Source organism: Sinocyclocheilus anshuiensis, unplaced genomic scaffold, assembly GCF_001515605.1.
Source record: "Sinocyclocheilus anshuiensis isolate Anshui unplaced genomic scaffold, SAMN03320099.WGS_v1.1 scaffold235, whole genome shotgun sequence".
Taxonomy (NCBI): domain Eukaryota; kingdom Metazoa; phylum Chordata; class Actinopteri; order Cypriniformes; family Cyprinidae; genus Sinocyclocheilus; species Sinocyclocheilus anshuiensis.
The window spans coordinates 2,239,049-2,259,584 of NW_015552562.1; the positions used below are offsets into that span (position 1 = coordinate 2,239,049).

General features: G+C 37.5%; 1 protein-coding gene across 1 annotated transcript; it reads right to left on the reverse strand.

Annotated features, from left to right (window-relative positions):
* Positions 1-2,167: 2,167 nt before the first annotated feature.
* Positions 2,168-19,348, reverse strand: LOC107664731 (BTB/POZ domain-containing protein KCTD16-like). Its single transcript, XM_016455379.1, has 3 exons — positions 19,218-19,348; positions 18,150-19,106; positions 2,168-2,943 (listed from the first exon to the last, which is right to left on the reverse strand). The coding sequence occupies exons 2-3, from the start codon at positions 18,952-18,954 to the stop codon at positions 2,510-2,512; spliced, it is 1,239 nt and encodes a 412-aa protein (XP_016310865.1). The 5' UTR covers positions 18,955-19,106; positions 19,218-19,348; the 3' UTR covers positions 2,168-2,509.
* Positions 19,349-20,536: the final 1,188 nt, after the last annotated feature.

Sequence of the window (20,536 nt, forward strand, 5' to 3'; positions counted from 1 at the left end):
CTTTTTTCTTGCAATTGCCAGTTTGTATCTTACAATTCTGACTAATTTTCTCACAATTCTTTACTCAGACTTGCAACTGCGAGTTAAAATGTCCAATTCTTAGGGAAAAAGACTGATATTTTCACAATTGCTCACAACTGCATGTTATAAAGTCAGAATAGGGAGATATAAACTCACAAGTATGAGAAAAAAGTCAGAATTGTGAGTTTATATCTGCCAGTTCTGACTTTATTTCTCAGAATAACTACTTTATTTCTCAGAGTTGCACAGTTTATATCTCGCAATTCCGACTTAATTTCTCAGAAATATGAGTTTATATCATGCAGTTCTGACTTTGTAACTCACAATTGCGAGTTTTTATCATGCAATTCTGGAAAAAAGTCAGAATTGTGAGACAAGTCGCAGTTACCTTTTCATTTCCTTATTCAGTGGCAGAAACGGGCTTCCATAGATTTGTGATTTGTCTTCAGTAAATGCATAAACTTCTTCAAGTCTGTCATGCGTCTGCACCCTCAAAGCTTCTCTGTTTTAGATGAAATGTAGCAACACTGCAGAAACTAATGGCTAAAAATAGTGAAGTTATAAATGGTACTTGTGATGCATGTATTTATCAACAGTTTTCCTTCACAGTGACAGAAAAAGAGAAAACTAATATATCAGGCAACAGAATGCGAAATTACAGGGTGGTAAAATTAAAGGGGTGTTGCAAAGAGGTTTGTCTGGTGGTTTAGTATTAGATTCGGCAAAGCTCATAATCTGTTAAATTCAGAGAGAAGGGTAAGGTCATCTGCCATGTTCGTGAAGAGACAATTTACCCTCCCGCATCTTCTGTCTGATTTGCATACATATATTTATTTGACACAAATAAGAAACAAGCAGCTCTTGATTTTTCTGTCGAGAATCCAGTTTAAATGCTGTGCCAATCTAATGCCAAACCGCAAGGGGTGCAACATTGCAATGTGTCAGGATTATACCAACTCAAATGAACAAATTGTATTTTAAACCCAGTTCGTTTAATGATTCATTGCACATTCAGAACAAAACATCCTCATATACCCACGAGAGAAATCAAAAGTCTCAGCACAAAGGTTCACAATGACAAACAGAAACAGCTTAATATTTCAGTCCGATCCTGTTGATGTATTTCCTCTGGGTTTGAATGAATGGTGAATGATGTTTGGTGAATAATGTAGATCACATCACAAACTAAATGCGTTCAATGATATGAGTCATTACTCTATATGAGTGAAATAACATGCAGTGGCATCTGTCTACCACAGAAACATACTCACTTGTGCTGTTTTAAACTCTTTAAATAAAGGGTAAATTTGTGGTAAATGAATAGTTCACCCAAAAATATAAATATGCCAAAAATGATTTGTTTGTATCTTCATCAGATTTGGAGAAATGTAGCATTGCATCACTTGCTCAGCAATGGATGCTCTGCAGTGAATGGGTGCCGTCAGAATGAGAGTCCAAACAGCTGATAAAAACATCACAATAATCCACAAGTAATCCACACCACTCTAGTCCACACGTTTTGAGAAGCGAAAAACTGTCTGTAAAAAAACAAATCCATTATTAAGATGTTTTGACTTCAAACCATTGCTTCAAACCGTATGAGTCCTCCATAATATTGATTTATCCAGTAAAAAAGTCATCTCATCTCGATCAGGAGAGAAATATGCACAGATCAAGCGCTGTTTACAGTCCAAAAAAAGTCAGTGGATTTTGATGTGAGAGGATGGACCTTTTCACTGGAGGAAGCATTATTATGGATTGTTTTTTGCGCTTTAAAATGTCTTAATGACGGATTTGTTTATTACAAACACTCCGTGATTCACGTCACGATACATTAACTGATGGACTGGAGTGGAGTGAATTACTTGTGGATTATTGTGATGTTTTTATCAGCTGTTTGGACTCTCATTCTGACGGCACCCATTCACTGCAGAGCATCCACTGGTGAGCAAGTGATGCAATGCTACATTTCTCCAAATCTGATGAAGAAACAAACTCATCTACATCTTGGATGGCCTGAGAATACATTTTCAGCAAATTTTCATTTCTAAATGAGCTATTCTTTAAAACTCTCCATCAGTTAAACACAGTATCGAATAATTCAAACCACATTCACATACGAATCCTGCCGTTCTCCTATGTGCATTGCATTTACAGGTGGAACGCCGTACAAAAGTGCAGTGCTGTCTGTGCATCGACTATGAGCATCACCAGGTAATACACACTTGTGATTATTGTGTATATATACAATCTGTTTTTTATTTGAGAGGTTTGTCTAGATGCCGTGAAATTGGTTTCGACTTTAATGTCATTGTGCCAAACAGGACCGGTCCCTTTAGGAGTCACTTGAGGTTCACTGAATTGTTAATTGTGCATCTTGCCACATGATTACACAGACGAGCCAATTAAGCCTAAGCAAAGAAGAAGTATGCGCTGAGAGCTCTGTTGTGTTGCACTAATAGGCTCGGCGAGCCTGCAGGAAATAATTTTAGAGCCGATATTTTTTCAAGAGCTCCGACTGCCACATGTACTTCTTCTCCGGAAAGCGCTCTGGAATTTTAATCCGCCGGAAGTCCTGGATGCATTTCTCCAGCTCCTGCTCCGGAGTCAGCTTCTCCTTGGCCGGCTTCCTCTTCCCTGCCATGGCGTCACGCGGCCCGGCGGTTCGAACGCGGAGCAGATCGGTCCTCCTGGGAATCGGGGTCGGACCCTTTTTCACCGGCCGGTCCAGAGTCTGGATGTTGGGCTGGCGGGTGACCGGACGCACGATGACCGTTTCCTGCGGAGAGCTGGCTTCCGATTGGGTCTCGGAACAGGAAGTGGAGAGCTCGTTGAAGGAAGTGCCACTCTCACCCTCGCGCTCGCTCTTGTGGCTCTTGCAGCAGCAGTCGCAGTGAGAAGAAGACCATCCGGATGGGCCACCTTAAAAACACAAAACCCACAGATGTCAACAAAGCACACACAGCCGAAATGATAACAGAAGTCGCATTGGGAGTCATTTCAGAAGTCAGTGTGATTTTGTTGTAGGTATCAGTTTGCAGAACGGTCCGTTTAGGAATCAGGATTTGTGAAACCTGATAACAAAGGTGAAAGAACTGAGGTGAACCAAGATATTCTTCATTTCCCGCACTATAACCAACACAAATGCTCCTCTAATGGCACGGATGTTTCTCATTTTACACAGTCGATGCTTAAGTAGCCCATTTAAAATGCATCATATGCTCAAAGGGAAATTAAACTCACAAACTTGAAAATAAAAAAGCATCACGTGCACATGATGAAATGCATTAATATGCACGAGTGCGAGCCAGTCGCTTGGCATTGAGCAGGTTGACCTTATTAAAGACATAAAGAATCCACATTTAAATCACCGTCTGAACTATAGGCATCGATCTGTTTTCTGTTTTAGACAAAGAACTGTGCTAAAACCACAAAGGGCCGAGTCCTTGTCTCAAAAAAGATAACAGTGTGCATCAGTCGCTTTTGTTATCTGATGGATATGTGCATGCATCAAAACAGAAAAATCTCCAAACATCAAAGTATTAGCTGAATGAAGGGACGGAACACCTTCAAATGCATTTACATATTCATATTTCCGTATAATCCTTGAGTGCGATAGAGGTGGAGAATCTGAGCTCTGAAAACAGTGTTAGTGAACATGCTTTCTGTTTAAAACTGAATTTAAATGTCTGAAAATCCAACTTTGAAGCACTTGTGAAACAAATGTGAATGAATGACATCCCGTTCACCTTCACAGGCAGACTGCAAACCAACCTCTAGCTATTCTGTTTCCTGGCAGGCCTTTACCGGCCCTCCAGCCCAGGTGTCTCCTTCAGTTCATGGACACAAATCACCTCCCACTGCAGGGCTCCTGCTTGAAGAACTGGATGTGAACGTGTCCGGGTCATATTTCATGTCAAGATCAAGGCAAAAATTATATTTTGTATAAAGAAAATAAGTCTTTTATTCAAGACCATTACAATTCTCATTATTACTGTAATGCATAAATACATTAAAAAAAAATTTGAAATAGCAAAGAATTTATACAACATGGTATTAAAACAAATTAGTTATGACCATTAAATTATCTTTAGTCTAATGAATAAATAAATGTAAGTAGTAAAGACTTTATATGTCATAGTATTAAAATTAATCTTTAGTTAAGACTAAAGTTTCTAAAAATTCTAAAAATTCTCTTTATTGTAATGATAAAAGAAAACATTTATTAATTTATAAATCATGGTAAATGGTCCTTTATCGACCACAGAAATTCTCATTCTCATTAATGCAAAATGTAAATAAATAAATGCATAAATAAAAAATAAAGAATTTAAACAGTTAAGACCATTATAATTCTCTGTATTGTGATGCAAAAAGAAAAGAAAATTTCAATAAATAAATAAATTATATAAATAAATGCAAGTAGTAATGATTTTATATGTCTTGGTATTAAAATGAATCATTAGTTAAATCCATTAACATTCTCTTTGTTGTAATGAAAAAAGAAAATCAAGTTTAAATAAACAATTACACATTTAAACACCATGGTAAATGGTCCTTTATGTACCATTAAAATTATCATTAATGCAAAATGTAAATAAATAAATACATGCATAAATAAAAACAAATAGTAAAGAATTTAAACATTGTGGTAAAATTAAGTATTAGTTAAGACCATTAAAATTATCTTTATTGTAATGCAAAAATAAAATTTAAATAAATAAATAAATACACCACGATATTAAACATTTATATTTTTAAGACCATTACAATTCTCAATATTGAAATGTGAAAGTAAATAAATAAATACATGCATAAATAATAAAGAAGGGATTTTAAACATTGTGCACTAAATTAAAGCATAGTTAATATAATTACAATTCTAATAAATAAATAAATAAATAGTAAAACTTTTATAGATCATGGTGTTGCTTGTTTTACTTGCATTTACTGATTTTTTTTTTTTTTTTAAACATTAAAAACTTTTCCTTCACAGTAATGAGAATTTATATTGTTTAAATTATGATAATTTGGTTTAAATAATTTGGTTAATTTGATCATTTGGTTCAATCATTTCTTAATGCATTATTTAATTTCTCATGTAAATTGTTCCTATAATTTGGGTGATGAAATATGACCTGGACATTACATTGAGAGATTCACCCACCCAAATCACAGTATGTATGATCTTTCACATTTGTGTGTGTGTGTATATACAGTAATCGCTGCTGTGTTTTCTCAGTCCAATCCCTATGAATCGCAGCTGTGGTTTCGAGAACATAAAACGCAATATCTATAGCTTGACAGAGGCTCGATAAAATAAGTCCGACGTTTTCTCCCCAGGGGTCACCGTATCTCCACCTTCCTGTTATTGGTGTTTCTCATGTATAGAATTTCAACACTTTCCCCATCAGCTTGACATACTATTAAAAAGAATGATCACCAATGAGACGTCATCTGCATAGAGGGATGCTATTTTACATCTGAGTATTGTTATTAGCTAAACGCGACTCTCAGAAGCAATAATTTGTGTTCATTGTGTCTCCGAAGTTGCTAATTTATCCTGATTAATAACAAAATCATTCAGCTGAGCTGCAAATACATTTTACTGAATGCATTAACAGGCTAATTGAAGGCGGTGTGATTGTTAGTGGCTTTCTAATGGGAATCCATGAATCTGACACCAGAATAAGCAGAACATTTCCCTGCATAACTATTAAAGCAGGTTCTCCTCTCTGTCCATCTCTCATCTTCACTTCCCTTTGCCTGCAGCATATGAAGGATAAATAGAAAGGCTTTTACTGAAGAATTGTTTCTAAATGAATGGTACAGCCTGATGGGACCATGAGTCAAGAAGCATGGCGAGCAACAATGCTAAAAAATGAAATAATTTTCACCTTTTATTCTACTAAACAAAACACATCAGTAGTACCCCACTCAAGACTTGAAGCTTTTATGTGTCTTGACAAAAAGGAGACTGCTAACAAGTGACTAAATAGAGGTTGTCAAGGACATTAAACGTCCTCGTGCAGAGCTGGAAAACTCATTTACTTACTAGTCTGCTTTTACAACCTTGGTGTGTTTAAACTTGCACTCTTGGAAACTCAAACTTGTAGATTGCAAATAATGATTGAAAGACTGAGTTGTTGGAAGCTTAGTGATCAGTGTTGGGTACACTAAAAAATGCTGGGTTAAATATAACCCAGCGCTGGGTTAAAAAGGGACAAACCCAACGGTTGGGTTGTTTTGACCCAGCGGTTGAGTGTAAGCTACTCTAAAAAAGTAATTCATTACTAGTTACTAATTACATCTTCAACAGTGTAATTAGATTACTGTACAAATTACTCTCTCCAAAAAATATTCAATTACTTATTATTACTAATTACTTTTTAAATCCTATATCAATCTCGACAAATTAATGATACAAGGATAGACATGAAACGGTTCTTTTAATTCTTTCAAGTAACTACATAAATTATTTTCATAAATTAATTCCAATTCGCAGTATTAACTAACTATTAACTATGACTTTCGCCTCAATATACTCCTAATTACTGCTTATTAATACTTAGTAAAGTAGTTGTAAAGTTTAAGAATTGGGTAGGATTAAGGATTTAGAATAAGGTCTTGCAGAATAAGACATTAATATGTGCTTTTTAAGTAATAGTAAACAGCCAATATCCCAGTGTGCAAACATACTTGGCAATAAAGCTCTTTCTGATTCTTCTTCTAAAGTGTTACCAATTGTCTTATTAACTCACCTTTTTATTTAAAGTGAGAAGGGTACATAAAAAGCGTGCATTTTAAGGTTAGACTTTAAATTTTGATGTTAAATGCACTATTGTATTGTGTATAAATGTTCTACAGTCTATACACAGTATTAAGTTCAATTACATAAGAAGTAACTGTAATTAAATTACAGAAAAAAAGAGTAATCCCTTACTTTACTTTTTCAAGGGAAAAGTAATTAAATTACAGTAACTAATTACTTAGTAACTAGTTACACCCAACACTGTTAGTGATGGAGAAGTTAAAGCAAAGTCTATAGAAAAACCTAGACTCACATTACTGTGAATGGGAGAAAGTGCAATGTGCTTTTTGGCAGAATAAGTCCCGCCTTCTAAATAAAAGAGTCAATCACCAGTTGGTGAAGTCGTTGCATCACTGCAGCAGCCAAACTGTCAGTGTTATCTGTGACAGAAACTGAACATTATTTACAACATTATTACCTGTAATCCAGAGCCTCGGGCAAACGGTTTGGAGTGATGTCCGGTTGACGAATGAATCATTCTTTTGAACCGGTTCTTTTTGGTGAACTAGTTGAACCAGTTCACCAAATCGGACTGAAGCATCTAAAACAGTTCGCGGCTCGAGCAGCACAGATCTACAAGTTACTCAATCAAAACTCACTTTCAGATGCCTGACAGTCACTCCGACTCAAAATGAGCTTCGATAATATCATTGCGTATACGTGACATCATTGCGTGATTATGAAAACAAACTAATGAATTGAACCAGTTCATAGAAATCAACTGTTCGAAAGAGCCAGATCACAAAAAAGAATCAGATTTCCCTGTTTGTCTGAGGCTCTGGATTACAGGTAATGTTAATAATGTTGTAAATAATGTTCAGTGTCTTGCACAGACTGATCATTTGACTTCATAAGACCTCAATATATTGTCAGGAGTGGCGGTTATTCATTTTGTGCTCCTTCAAATGCTTTTTTTATTCTCAGAAACCGATTTTTTGCTCTCTCCTCTGCGCTTCCGCATTTGTTACTTCTCACCAGAGCTTACATCATCCGCTGGAACGCCACTCTCTCGTGAACACGCGTATGACAGGTAGCAGGAGCTAAAGATTACAGTTTATAAAGTTTTAAATATGGATATTATTCTTACAAAACTGCATCGCTTCACTTCACAAGGCCTTTATTAACCCCCCGGAGCTGTGTGAGACACTTTTTATGATGGATGGATGCACTTTATTGGACTTCAAAATCTCAGCACCCATTCACTGCCATTATAAAGCTTGGAAGAGCCAGGACAATTTTTAATATAACTCTGATTGTATTTATCTGAAAGAAGAAACTCATATACACATAGGATGATTTGAGGGTGAGTAAATCATGGGGTCTTTTTCATTTTTTGGTGAACTATCCCTTTAACTTCAGGTTTGGTCAAAAAAAAACAAAAAACAGAATAAGCAGACCATTTCCCTGCATAACAATTAAAGCAGGTTCTCTTGTTTCCTCTGCGCCCACTTCTCATCTCTGTCCATCTCTCATCTCATCTCATCTCATCTCATCATGTTCCTCTGCAGCATATGAAGGGTAAATAGAAAGGCTTTTATTGAAGGATTGTTTCAAAATGGATGGTGCAGCCTGATGGGACCACAAGTCAGGAAGCGAGGCGAGCAACTATAACGCTGCCATAAAACTAAATAAGCTGGGCTGGAACTGCTTCTCAACTTGCTGTTGTCCTCAGATGGCACATTTAAATGGAAATTCACGTTTCCCAGAGTCAGACTGTAGAGATCTGGAGACAGTGCATTCCACGATCATTGCTGATTGGTATTACTGTAAGCGGTAAATATCAAATGGCCTTGGTCAGCAGGACATTAGGCTAATCTAGTGCTGTTTACCATTAATACTCACCAAGCTTATGGCTGCAGTTTCTATCAGGCAAGAAATTGATTGCATTTTGCTGTATCCACCCCATCCTCTGTCTTCTGCCCATTACGGTTGGGGCTTGTCTGCAGAGCTAAATCAGTTACCGTATGTGAGTGCCTTCTCAAGAATTACACAAGCCTGAGAGATGCATTTGGCACCGGGCTCGAGCAAAGACAATCTCATCACAAGGGGCAACCACCCACCAACGTCTACCCACAATGCATTGCGTCTAAATGCCTGAGAGTGCTCCAGATCGCAATTCTCCTGAGCAGCGTGCTCGGCGTAATGTGTTTGCTAGCACTACAGCGAAGCTCAGACAGTGATCCTAAAAATAGTGTGACGCACATCTATGCATTTTTAATTAACACTCAATCTCCTAATGCTCACATGAAGCAGCTGATGCTAAGATGGGTAAATCATATGGGCGGCAACTAATGTATTTGTGTTTATGACCTGCAGTCATAATGCTTCCTGCGTATCTGTGCATTAAAGTTTGCAGAGATGTTTAACTGCTCCTAACTATGGTATTAATTATGGATTATGTCTACTGGAAATTACAAGAAATACACACCCATTTTCTACTTTTTTTTACTTCACTTGATTTCCTCTTCCGTAGGAAAGAGACATCACAAATGAGATTTCTTTAATATCCAAATAGTTTTTCCCACACTAATGAGATTAAACTGAGAACAGAGAGATTTAGCTTAAGTCTTCTGCTTCTCTGATTTTTTTCCCTGAGAAAAAAACAATAATAATCGCATGTCTCCTCTACTCATATCAAACTGTTCTTAGAATATGCAATCAAATGTCTGACATTTCAATATAAACTCATCAAATTCATCCAAGACCCAAAAAAGGAAATGAGTGGGCATTTTTGCACTTTATCATAATGAGTCCTTAATATTGACGCATAAAGCTTGGAGTAAAGCACCAGTGAAAGTAATGACTATGAATGTGTCAAAAAAATAGCAAGGAGATATTTTAACGATTTATTAATAAACTAGTGTTTTCTGAGTCAGTGTGTGGCTGCAAAGATGAAGCTGACTCGCCAGCTCTGCAATACAGAGTGATGCACCTTCAGAGAGAAATGCACCTTTCATACAGATTACATAATCAGAGAGTATTTGAATTGGTTCATCTAAAAGTAGACATATCAAGCTTTCTGTAGATATACAGTATTTCTCATGTCAATGAGGCAAGTAGTCTATACGCTGAGTTTTGCTTCATTTTTGTGACGTGCTCCAGTACACGGAGAACAAGACTGCAGAAAGCATGTCCTGTTGGTTTTCTTTATTTTACAAAAGCACAACGTTTTGTTGATATTTTGAGTGCACACAAATAAAAGACCTAGACTTTTTCAGTTTTGAATGATGTATTTCTCTTATCTGCATGAGCAAAATGATGGCATATTTTATGTTGTTTCCACTTTTATCAGGAAAAAATGCCAGTGATTTCGTCAACAGCTTCCACACAAATACACGAACATGCACCTATAGCACACTTTTATCTAAGTAAACATTAGCGCGAGCAGCCGTGTAAAGTTCCTGCTATTACACTTTTCACTTTCAAATGATAAGCATATTTGAGGTCGATGAATGACAGGCGAACATTTGGATTTCCTGCCAGATATACTGTGTAATTACCTCAAGGACCAGCCGTTAACAATCTGTTCATCACAAAAACTGACTGTTTTTGTCTGTGACTAACTGATGGTTGACTATCTAGCCCTACCGCTTTCACAGCCTCATTGTGTGTAAACTTGCAATCTATTCAAACTCTGAATTTCCAACTTGTAGATTTAAAAAAGAGTTGTTGAAACCTTAATGGTGGTGACTTTAAAGTAATGTGACCGTGGTGTAGAGCATTTACATATATATCCTAACGTTAATTTTTACTTCTGCCCACTGTAATAAACAAAACAAAAATAATAAAAAAACAAGTGTGTTTGTTTGTCAATATTATCTTGATGAGCAAAAGATTATTAATCTTTACATTTGTCATGCAGTTAGCTTCAGTTAACCAAACCTGCAAACTGAGGGCAGAAGTTCTGGACTCCATAGCAGCTTTCACTGGCCAAAGACCGACATGTAAACAACCAATCAAAGTTAGCTTTGTTCAGCGTCATGTTTAGGGGCATGAAATTGTAGCCAGTGTACAGACCGGCATGCAACCAATAAATCGTTCATTCAAGATGTCATCTTCAGTTGCCAAGAGTCTGTGCTGTGAACTTCACATACTTTTGAAAATCCAGCGTTTTTGTCTTATGTATCAGACATTCAACGGTCTGTGGGCTGAGACTTTAGGGTGATGCTAACTTCCAGGTTGGCCTACAAAAACACATCATCACTGCAGCACTCGGAAGCTATAAATCGACAGTTTGCTCATTTGTGGCAATTATATTTCAAATCTATGAAAGATGTACTAATCAAATAACCTATAAAAGTGGGGCAAAATAATTTTCCTGTGATCTGTGATCCAAAACCATCCAGCTCCCAAATATAAGGTCTATCTACAAACAGCAAAAGGAAAAAAATAAATATTCTCAGCTCTTGATAAATGACTGAGTCAAGCCGTCCAGTTTGGTATGCTAGAAAAGTCAACCAATCATACTCACCACCACAACCCTGCAGGCATTTCTGGATTGAAGCTATTTCCACAAACACACAAGCACACATATATATATATATGCATATGGGTCTCAGTTTTTGCACAATACAATGATAACCATACATTTTACAGACATAGAAATAAAAGACTTTCTGCACCCTCAGCTTTTATGGCTCTGACTTCAGATCATAGAAAAGTAAAAAAAAATGAGTCTCTTCATTCTCAACAGATTGGTTTGATGTGAGAAATTAGCAAAGGAATCTGCACACTTGAGGCTTGTTAATGAGAACGGGAGCACTGATGCTAATCTTAAATACTGTGAGTCTGTGCCATATTTTCATTCTACGAAAAACCGAAGATCAACATCAGTTCAATGCTTGATGATCAGCTATGTGCATCTCAGGGTTACGTTAGTTCAGTACAAGAGCTCTGTGTAAATAAGTATAATGTCTGATTTAAGTCCTTCTGTTATAGTTTTTGAGCTTCGCCTGAGGTTTAATCATGTGTATGTGCTTGTTAATGTACAAAGTAGGCCAATTTTGTCCTTGCAGGGGAGCAGTCATATACTGTAGAAAACTCATCTTTGCAAATAAAAAAAGCTTGTACTGTATCTAATAAACAAACATTTTACTTGGAATATTAAGCTGGGGAAACACAAACTGTGCTGATAATGATACAAATGAGGCGTCCTTACGTAAAGAGAGCTGATGCATCATGGGAAATGAGGCAGGGTGACAGAAGGGTCCAAATGGGCTGGGCTTAAGAAACACCCATTGTCCTAATCCAAGGACAAGTAACGTCAATCCCAGTCTCCAAGTCTGCAATCCAGAGGCTTTGTGCTGGAAGATTACAGACAATATGACAATTTCATCCTCTGACTGATGTTGACACAAGCTGCAATCTCCTTCCATTGTTAAAGGCAGCCATGTGTGTCTGAGGGAAAGAAGCGTCTGACAGACAGATTGGAGAGCCCAGATCATCTCAGTGTAAGCATGACCCTCTCAAAGCGCTGATAAGACCAGCAGAATGAGATGACAGAGAACCTGTCATTACTACAGTGGCTTCTTTTGAGACGTGGAGAAAGGCAAATTTCACAGCGTCATAGAGAAAGGACAGTGAGGGAGAGCAGGAATATTTGAATGCGAAAGAAGAGCCGTTGCTAATCTGAAGGCTTCTTTAGGTGGGAGTATAAAACACTTTTGATGCTTGTAATGTATAAACACTAGCAGTCTAGACATATTCATATTCTGTTAATAATATTTTAGAAATTCTCTCAACCAGCTTCATCAGAGGTGCTTTTTAAACTGTATTGAAGGTGTATAGTGGACACATTTACTTCACCAGCTGGTTCAATCCACCCATTAACATTTCTTGACTAATTAATCACACAAGTTCATTAAGTAAGCTACAAAGCTGTCACTGGGCTATTTTACACTAAGGCACAAAAGGTAAAAGGCACAACTTTGTCCCTTGTTATTCTACATATTAAAAGTATTACCTTAAATAATATATTAATATCTAAAGTGTACATATTAGTATAATATTAGTTATTAGGCATATTAAATTAAGTACTATATTAATAAACTGCAAATTATTAGACTACTATTTTTGTTTAACATTTAACAATTTGCATGTCCAAAAATGTACAACAAAGTAACTATAGTAATAAATGTCTCATTTAGCTTCGCTTTTATTATGAGAAAAGTTTTTCTATTTCTTTCATTTCTGTGTCTACTCTTCATTTGATTGAGAGGTCAAGTGTTATATTTGATCAGAGCTCACATTTCAATGGTTATTTGACATATTTTCATACTAAATAAGTAAAAATACAAATTAAAACAGTTGGTATCAATATTTTGTTTATGTCAATCATTTTGATGTAGAAAAAAGCCTAAATTAAATTTGTTCATCATATAAAGTGATTGCATCTCTTCACAAGACTTGGATTAAACCGCTCAATCCATATGGATTCATTTTATGATGCCTTTATGAATCTTTAAGTCTTTGGTCACCTTGAGTTTCAATGGAGGGACAGAAACCTACCAAGTTTCATTAGTTTGTTTCGAAGATGAACCAAAGTCATATGGGTTTGGAACTACATTAGGGCGAGTAAATGATGACAGAATGTTTTTGGGTGAACTGTCCCTTTAATCTTTGAGTTTAGGTTTGATCAACCAGGCAGCCAGAAGAAGGAGATGACTGAGATACATGACTGTAATAATCTTCTCTAATTCTATGACTGCATCTATGTATGTGAAATAGTATGACCAGAATTCACAGTAGGCATAAAAAAGTACCTGGATGACTTGGTGAAATTATGAAAATCATAAGCAGGGATGCGCATACATTTTTCACTCTGGTTCTCATGAGAGCTACTGGAGATTTGGTTTGATGCTCACCCTGCATGGATTGTGACCTATTAAATATAACTATAAAAAATTAATAATAGTAATGATAGTTATTAATGCACTTTATTTAGTTAGTTTATTTAGGCACAAATGAAAACGGTGATTGTGCATTAACAGCAAATGAGTATTCTGAACTTATTTACCCAGCGCATTTGTTATTTTGGCCTTAAATATAACTATAAAAAATGAATAATAGTAATGATAGTTATTAATGCACTTTATTTAGTTAGTTTATTTAGGCACAAATGAAAACGGTGATTGTGCATTAACAGCAAATGAGTATTCTGAACTTATTTACCCAGCGCATTTGTTATTTTGGCCATGCATGCGCACCTGATCACCACTTATATGCATCACTGCGCCACGGGACAGGATGGTGGGACATGGCAAAGACAACATGACAAATGCGGTACATCAATATTAAAGGGGTCATATGATGCTTTTTTAAAGATCATTATTTTGTGTATTTGGTGTAACAGAATATACTGAAACCACGCCTTCTTTCTTTGCGTGAACATTTGGGCTGCATTATGCAAATATTTCCACATAGTGAGGTAGATATGTGGGGGCGTGTTAGAATGAGCCGTTTTAGGGGGGCGTGGCAGAGTCTTAACTTTGATAAAGAATATCTCTTTGGTTTTGAGACTTTAGTCTTTGCAACTTCAGGGATCTTATCTATGCACAATCAGCTTGTAACACTCCAAAGAGAAAGGAAAACTTGAAATCGCATCATATGACCCCTTTAACACATTCATGCTATAAAAAACATACCTTTTAACAGTAGAAGTACCTAGAGAGTATGCAATTCTGAATGCAGCCCATGTCTGTATCCTACATCTTACATTGGATTTTTGCCCAAACCTCCATAACAAAGCATCATCCCTGTGCACTTGTAATTTCACAGTTTTCTTAAGCACGGAAATCTTTAACACACTGGATACGACCGGTTACGCTAGAAAATCACTTGCACTGCTTTCTCGCTCTTCTCCATTTACTTCCCATCTCAGGTGGAGCCGCTCTTTCTGTACAGCAGCCTAGATGGGAACGCTCTGGATTTGCCCCATCTCAACTCCCTCAGTGGACACAGGACTTATTTCTTGTGCCAGCTCAATAAATGGCATTCACAGGAATAATAGACACTGCATATTCACATGAGGTTCTTAGAGGATATGGCAAGAATAATCTCTCTGTCCATGGTGTATTTTGACAAGTTTAGTTGCCTAGCTTGTGTTTCAAGTGCTGTGGGCCTAATACACTGCTTGAAGCACATTTGATTAGCCCACACCCTACTGTATAATCTGCACTGGACTGGAAACAGTGTGACAGGTTGAGTCGTGATGTTGCAATACATTAAATGCAAAATTATATAGCGTGGGCTTGATTCTAGGTTTTGAACGTAGAGATAATTATGCATGCGGCGTCAACTTCACTGGACGTTTCTGCTTTGTGATGCAAAAACATGCTGTAGATCATCAGTATTCTTGGGCAACAGAGAAGTCATGACCTTAAGAAACATCTAATAGCTTTTTAATTGAAAAACTTTCAAGCTGGCTTGTGATGTAAATAATTAGCTGTACTGTTTTGGTCCTTAATGATCAAAAGAATAAGGCTCATCCATTTGAAGAGGGATTGTTACTGATAATGATAATCTAAAGCTTTTAAAATTAATATTTCATAAATTATTCTTATTGTATTCACTTTCAGGAAAAGAAACAAGTCTTATTTTTACATATTTTGGGCTGTTCACCATCAAAATGCAGTGTGCTTAGAATTTAAAAATAAGGCTTTGCTTGACATCAGGTCAAGATTTTAAGATTAAAATGGAATGGAATGGAATAAATAAAAAGGGGAAGAAGTCAGTAAATGAGTTCCGTCTGAATGCAGATATGAAATGTGTGAGACCTTTATGAATCGCATGATGCTCATGCAATTTGTTTTTCTGCCAAGTAGAAATCACTGTGGCTGTAATCTTTGGTTATTAATCACAGCTATTAATTAATGCAGAGACAAAACTGACCAGCTAAAAAAATGTCGAGGACAACCTGCAGCACATTTTCTAACTGCAAGAATGGGCAGAGAAGGCATGTTACGTGATGAAGCGCATAAGAAGGAGGATGAGTAAGTAAGCGACAAAGAAAAATAAGCAACCCCTTTGACCGCAAGTTATATATTACCAATCTTTTGGGCAGTCTAAATTGGTAAAATGTGTCATGTGAGTGATGTTCTGAGAAGTAACAGCACAAGAGAAGGCAGTGAGGCCTGTAAAAAGCAACTGGTTCATTTCACCAGGGGATTCAAGATTCATGATGTAAACCATGAAGCATTTCAACCATTAAGTGTAATGCAAATAACTACATTATCATTTTATCTTGTTATCTGGTGTGGCAGAAGTGTCGGGCCCATTCGATGCAGATGCACATTCCCCAGATTGAGCCAAGTGGATTTTAAATGCAATTTTAAATGCAAAAAAATATAATAATTTGCATACTTGTCTAACACTGTGGTAGAGATCATACGTCTAAGTCCAATAAAGTCATCATCTTTAGATCTTTTGCTTTAACATCCTCATGTCTCTCCAAACTCATACGATTTTCTTTCCTATGGAAGAGAATGTCAAAGCTACTTCAATGAAAATTCATGACGATCATAGCTGTCAAGTTCATTTGTTTGGTCTATTGTTTGGGATTTAAAGCCAGGTCTCTCTTCATGTTAAATAAAAGTGTACTACTAGATTGTCCCATTTTACCCTAATAAAAAGTAACAGCTAATTAGAAAAAAGTGTTTTTCGTATTTTGTTCATCTATGGGCACCAAGTAAAATAAGATAATTTCATAAACAATAAGAGGTGATATGTGATTTTTTTTATTTTATGTAGGCCTTTGTGATTTCTGTATTTGTTTTAGAAGCAATTGTGAGAAGCCAAAGTTAAATATCTCATCTGCTATGAAATTCAGCAATGATAAACAATCTTATTTCCTTAAAAGGTATGAACACTTGAGCCTGTTAATCAAATGGCATCCTAATAAAACACTTTATTAAATGGAGAGCTCTGTTTATGGCTTCTAATTTGTCAATACAAAGTTCCAGCAAACAAAGTTGCAATGAAATGGAAGTAGCAAAAAATATTTTCTTCCGTATTGTGATGTACATTCGAGTGTAACATATAATTGAAAAATAAAAAATATAGGGTGGGACTTGGTTCTATCCATCGATTACTGACAGGATGTTTAAACCAATAGCACATTTGCCGTCATGCTGTTGGTCTGAATATCAGCACGACTGTGATGTATTTGTAGACTTACAGTATAGCATGACTCCTTATCTTGATGTGTCATAAGTTTTTCCATTATGTGTGGGCAATGGGAGGGGCTGAATGCTGCAGTAATTATACTGATGACAGAAAACAAATCATTAAGCAGCCATATGTCCATTCGCCCCAAATCTCGTGACTGTCCTCCAGAAGCTCTCCGTTCCAGGCCCACTCTTTTTAGGTTTTCCAAGGGGACTCGTTTGGAATTAAGCACAAAGTGATTTTTAATTGACCATATGCTGCAACATCTCTCTCATTTAAGACAAAGGCAAGTCAAATGAACCACTAATGAAGGCAGGCGCTGGAGAACAATTGTATATCCAAAAGGTGCACATGTAGTTAAATAAAGAGAGATTGAATGAGCTAGAGAGAGAGAGAGAGAGAGGAGGAAGTGACATGATCATCACTGTGGTAGATTACTGAAATATTCATACCACGCTCTGTTCATATCCCTGAGAGCTATACTTGAGGGAATTCTCCACATCTGCATTGGCTCGAAAGCCTTTCACTCTCTCTCTCTCTCTTATCGATGTTCTGAGCAGACAAACTCAGTTCAGTCTGCTAATACTTGAAAGGAAGTGCATTTGTCACCTACATTAATGAGCACATTCTTAGTTCGAGGCTGATTATAGAATTGATCTGAATAGAATTAACCAAACTATCAGAGTGCGCCGCCTAGTGGTACTGTATGAGAAAAGCGTAAAAACCACACATTGGTAATGTTGTGAATCGAATTCAGATGCAAAAGCCTCTAAGTGCCGTGTAAAAGTTTCTTCTAAAATTTTCATTTTTCTCAGGCTCCTATGCTTATGTTCAGTTATTTTACTTTAATGGCAAATAAAATAATTTAGATGCAAAAGCCTCTAAGTGCCTTTTGAAATTTTCTTCTACATACAGCCCATATTGCGCTACAGGCGTCCCGAGTTCGAATCCCAACTATATATCCGAATATATCAAAATATTTATTTTTGCCGTTTTTGCCTTTATTATGATAATAATAATATTATAAAAATTGTCCCTGAATTGGGATTCGAACTCGGGACGCCTGTAGCGCAATGTGGGCTGTATGTACATGTGATGCCCATAAGCCAATTACCGACTGGCTGTATATTGTTGTGAAATAAACTGTACTTACGGTAGAAGACATACTCTGCGTTATTGGACCAGTATCTGTCATCAGTACGTCTGCTGTGCGGAGAAGCGGTGAGCGATGAATTGCACGCCACGATGTGGAAGCCGCTCTCCGCGAGGATGTCAAACGCTCGCTCCAGGTGGCGGAACTTCAGGTAAAACTGAGAGGTGTAGCGCTCGGCTGGCCTGTCGGGATCCCGGCTCTCGTTTAGGGTGTCCCCAAAAACTTCTTCGGCCAGACCGACCCTTCCGCAGATGAAGATTTTGGGTAGTCCGCGAGTTTTGGCATCCGTGTCCTTCCCAAATGCGCATGGGCTCCTGTATCCCACCGTGATGAAGCCATAGCGCCTATCGCGCACATCCAGGTAAAACGAGGGGAACAACCTCTGATCGCTTCCCTGGGATGCTTCGTCAAAATCACCGTGGATGTTTTCATCTGGTGTCAGGATTTTGACGAGCTCAGGCAGCTGGAAGAACTCAGCCTCGCGTTTGAGCCTCCCTTTCTCGGGAAAATAATCCGGCAGTACGACGCTCTTATCGCGGAGATAGTCCAACACATATCGAAAGAGGAATCCGTCCCTGTCGATGAAGTAGCGCCCCTTGATGTCCTGCGCGAGGTCGTTGGAAATGTCCTTTTTAGTTGAGAATAATTTCCCCAGCAGAGAGTTTGGCACGCTGGTGAGGGTGGCATGGCGAGTGTAGTACACCTGTCCACCTACATTGAGCTCAACCACATCAGAAGAGCAACTCTGAGCACATCCACTGTCCTTGGGCGTTTGATAAGTCCTGCAATTTTCAGCCAGGGCCATTTTGGTGCGTTGCACGCTTCAAAACACGAAAAAGCGGAGACGCAAAAGTTTTTGATTTGTTTTTAGTGAGCAAAAAGTCAAGAGGAACATAACCTGCAAGCGCTTTAATAGACATTCACAGTCTATTGTGTTATGTACAGCATCTCTGAGACCTGCAGAGTGTTTATAACAGTATAAATGCATCAAAACGACATGGTAAGACTATTAGGCTTTTCCCACAAATATAGCTATTTATAATAATGCAGAAATAGAAGAGCTCTCACCCAAGGGAACCAATTGTGCAGCTCATGTAGCTATCCTCCAGCTGAAAATCCAAAAATAAGTTCTGCTTATAAAAAATGAAAAACTGCACCAGCTTCAACTTCCCTCAGAAGAGTGCTTCTCCTGCATGAAATCTTGTCTGTCCAGAACAGTTAGTCTTCATGTACTTGGCACCCACCCAGCGTTTCAGTAAAAGGATCTGTAGGGTGCACTGGGAAGTTTGTGCATCCTGACCCTCCTGAGCATCAGCAGCGTAGTGCGAATGAATGCAGAGTGCAGAGAGAGGCTTTGGACGGGGGAGGGAGACCATTCTTAGGGAGATGAGCCTTACATCATCTTAAAGGAAAATGACAGCTGGAAAGATACAAGCATTTCACCCGGCTTCTCCAGATTTCCAAATATACTCATCCTATTAACATGCTAGATGTGAATCGGTTTGGCTGCAAAATAAATTTTCACATAAATTTAAAATATTTTCAGGCCATCCAAGATGTAGATTTGTTTGTATCTTCATCAGATTTGGAGAAATGTAGCATTGCATCACTTGCTCAGCAATGGATGCTCTGCAGTGAATGGGTGCCGTCAGAATGAGAGTCCAAACAGCTGATAAAAACACCACAATAATCCACACCACTCCAGTCCATCAGTCAACATATTGTGAAGCGAAAAGCTGCGCATTTGTAATAAACAAATCCATCATTGAGGCATTTTAACTTTAAACTGTCACTTCTGGCCAAAATACCAGTCCATGATCCATAATAATGCTTCCTCCAGTAAAGTCCATCTCTTGTGGTCCTCGCACATCAAAATCCACCCACATATTTGGTTAGAACCATTGTAAATGGTGCTTTATCTGTGCATATTTCTCTCCTGATTCAAACGAGGCGACTTTTTCACTGGTGAAAGCAATATTGTGGAGAGAGGACTTGTATATTAGCCAGAAGCAATGGTTTGAAGTGAAAAATGTCTTAATGATGGATTTGTTTATACAAACATGCAGCTTTTGGCTTCACAGGACATTAACTGATGGACTGGAGTGGTGTGGATTACTTGTGGATTATTGTGATGTTTTTATCAGCTGTTTGGACTCTCATTCTGACGGCACCCATTCACTGCAGAGCATCCATTGCTGAGCAAGTGATGCAATGCTACATTTCTCCAAATCTGTTCCGATGAAAAACAAACTCATCTACATCTTGTATGTAAATGTTAAGCAAATTTTCATTGTTGGGTGAACTATTCCTTTAACAGTGGTTGAGTTTCCCAGAGATTAGGTTTGGTAAATTTTGGGGGACCCGAGGGTATGTTATGGTTTCAGGAC

What these genes read in the sequence shown, in the direction of transcription:
- LOC107664731 (XM_016455379.1), bottom strand. Translation starts at nt 18,954, where the DNA reads ATGGCCCTGGCTGAAAATTGCAGGACTTATCAAACGCCCAAGGACAGT. An exon ending in CGCAGAGTATGTCTTCTACC is followed by an intron (nt 2,944 to 18,149) that starts GTAAGTACAGTT and finishes TGTGTTTTTAAG; the next exon opens with GTGGCCCATCCGGATGGTCT.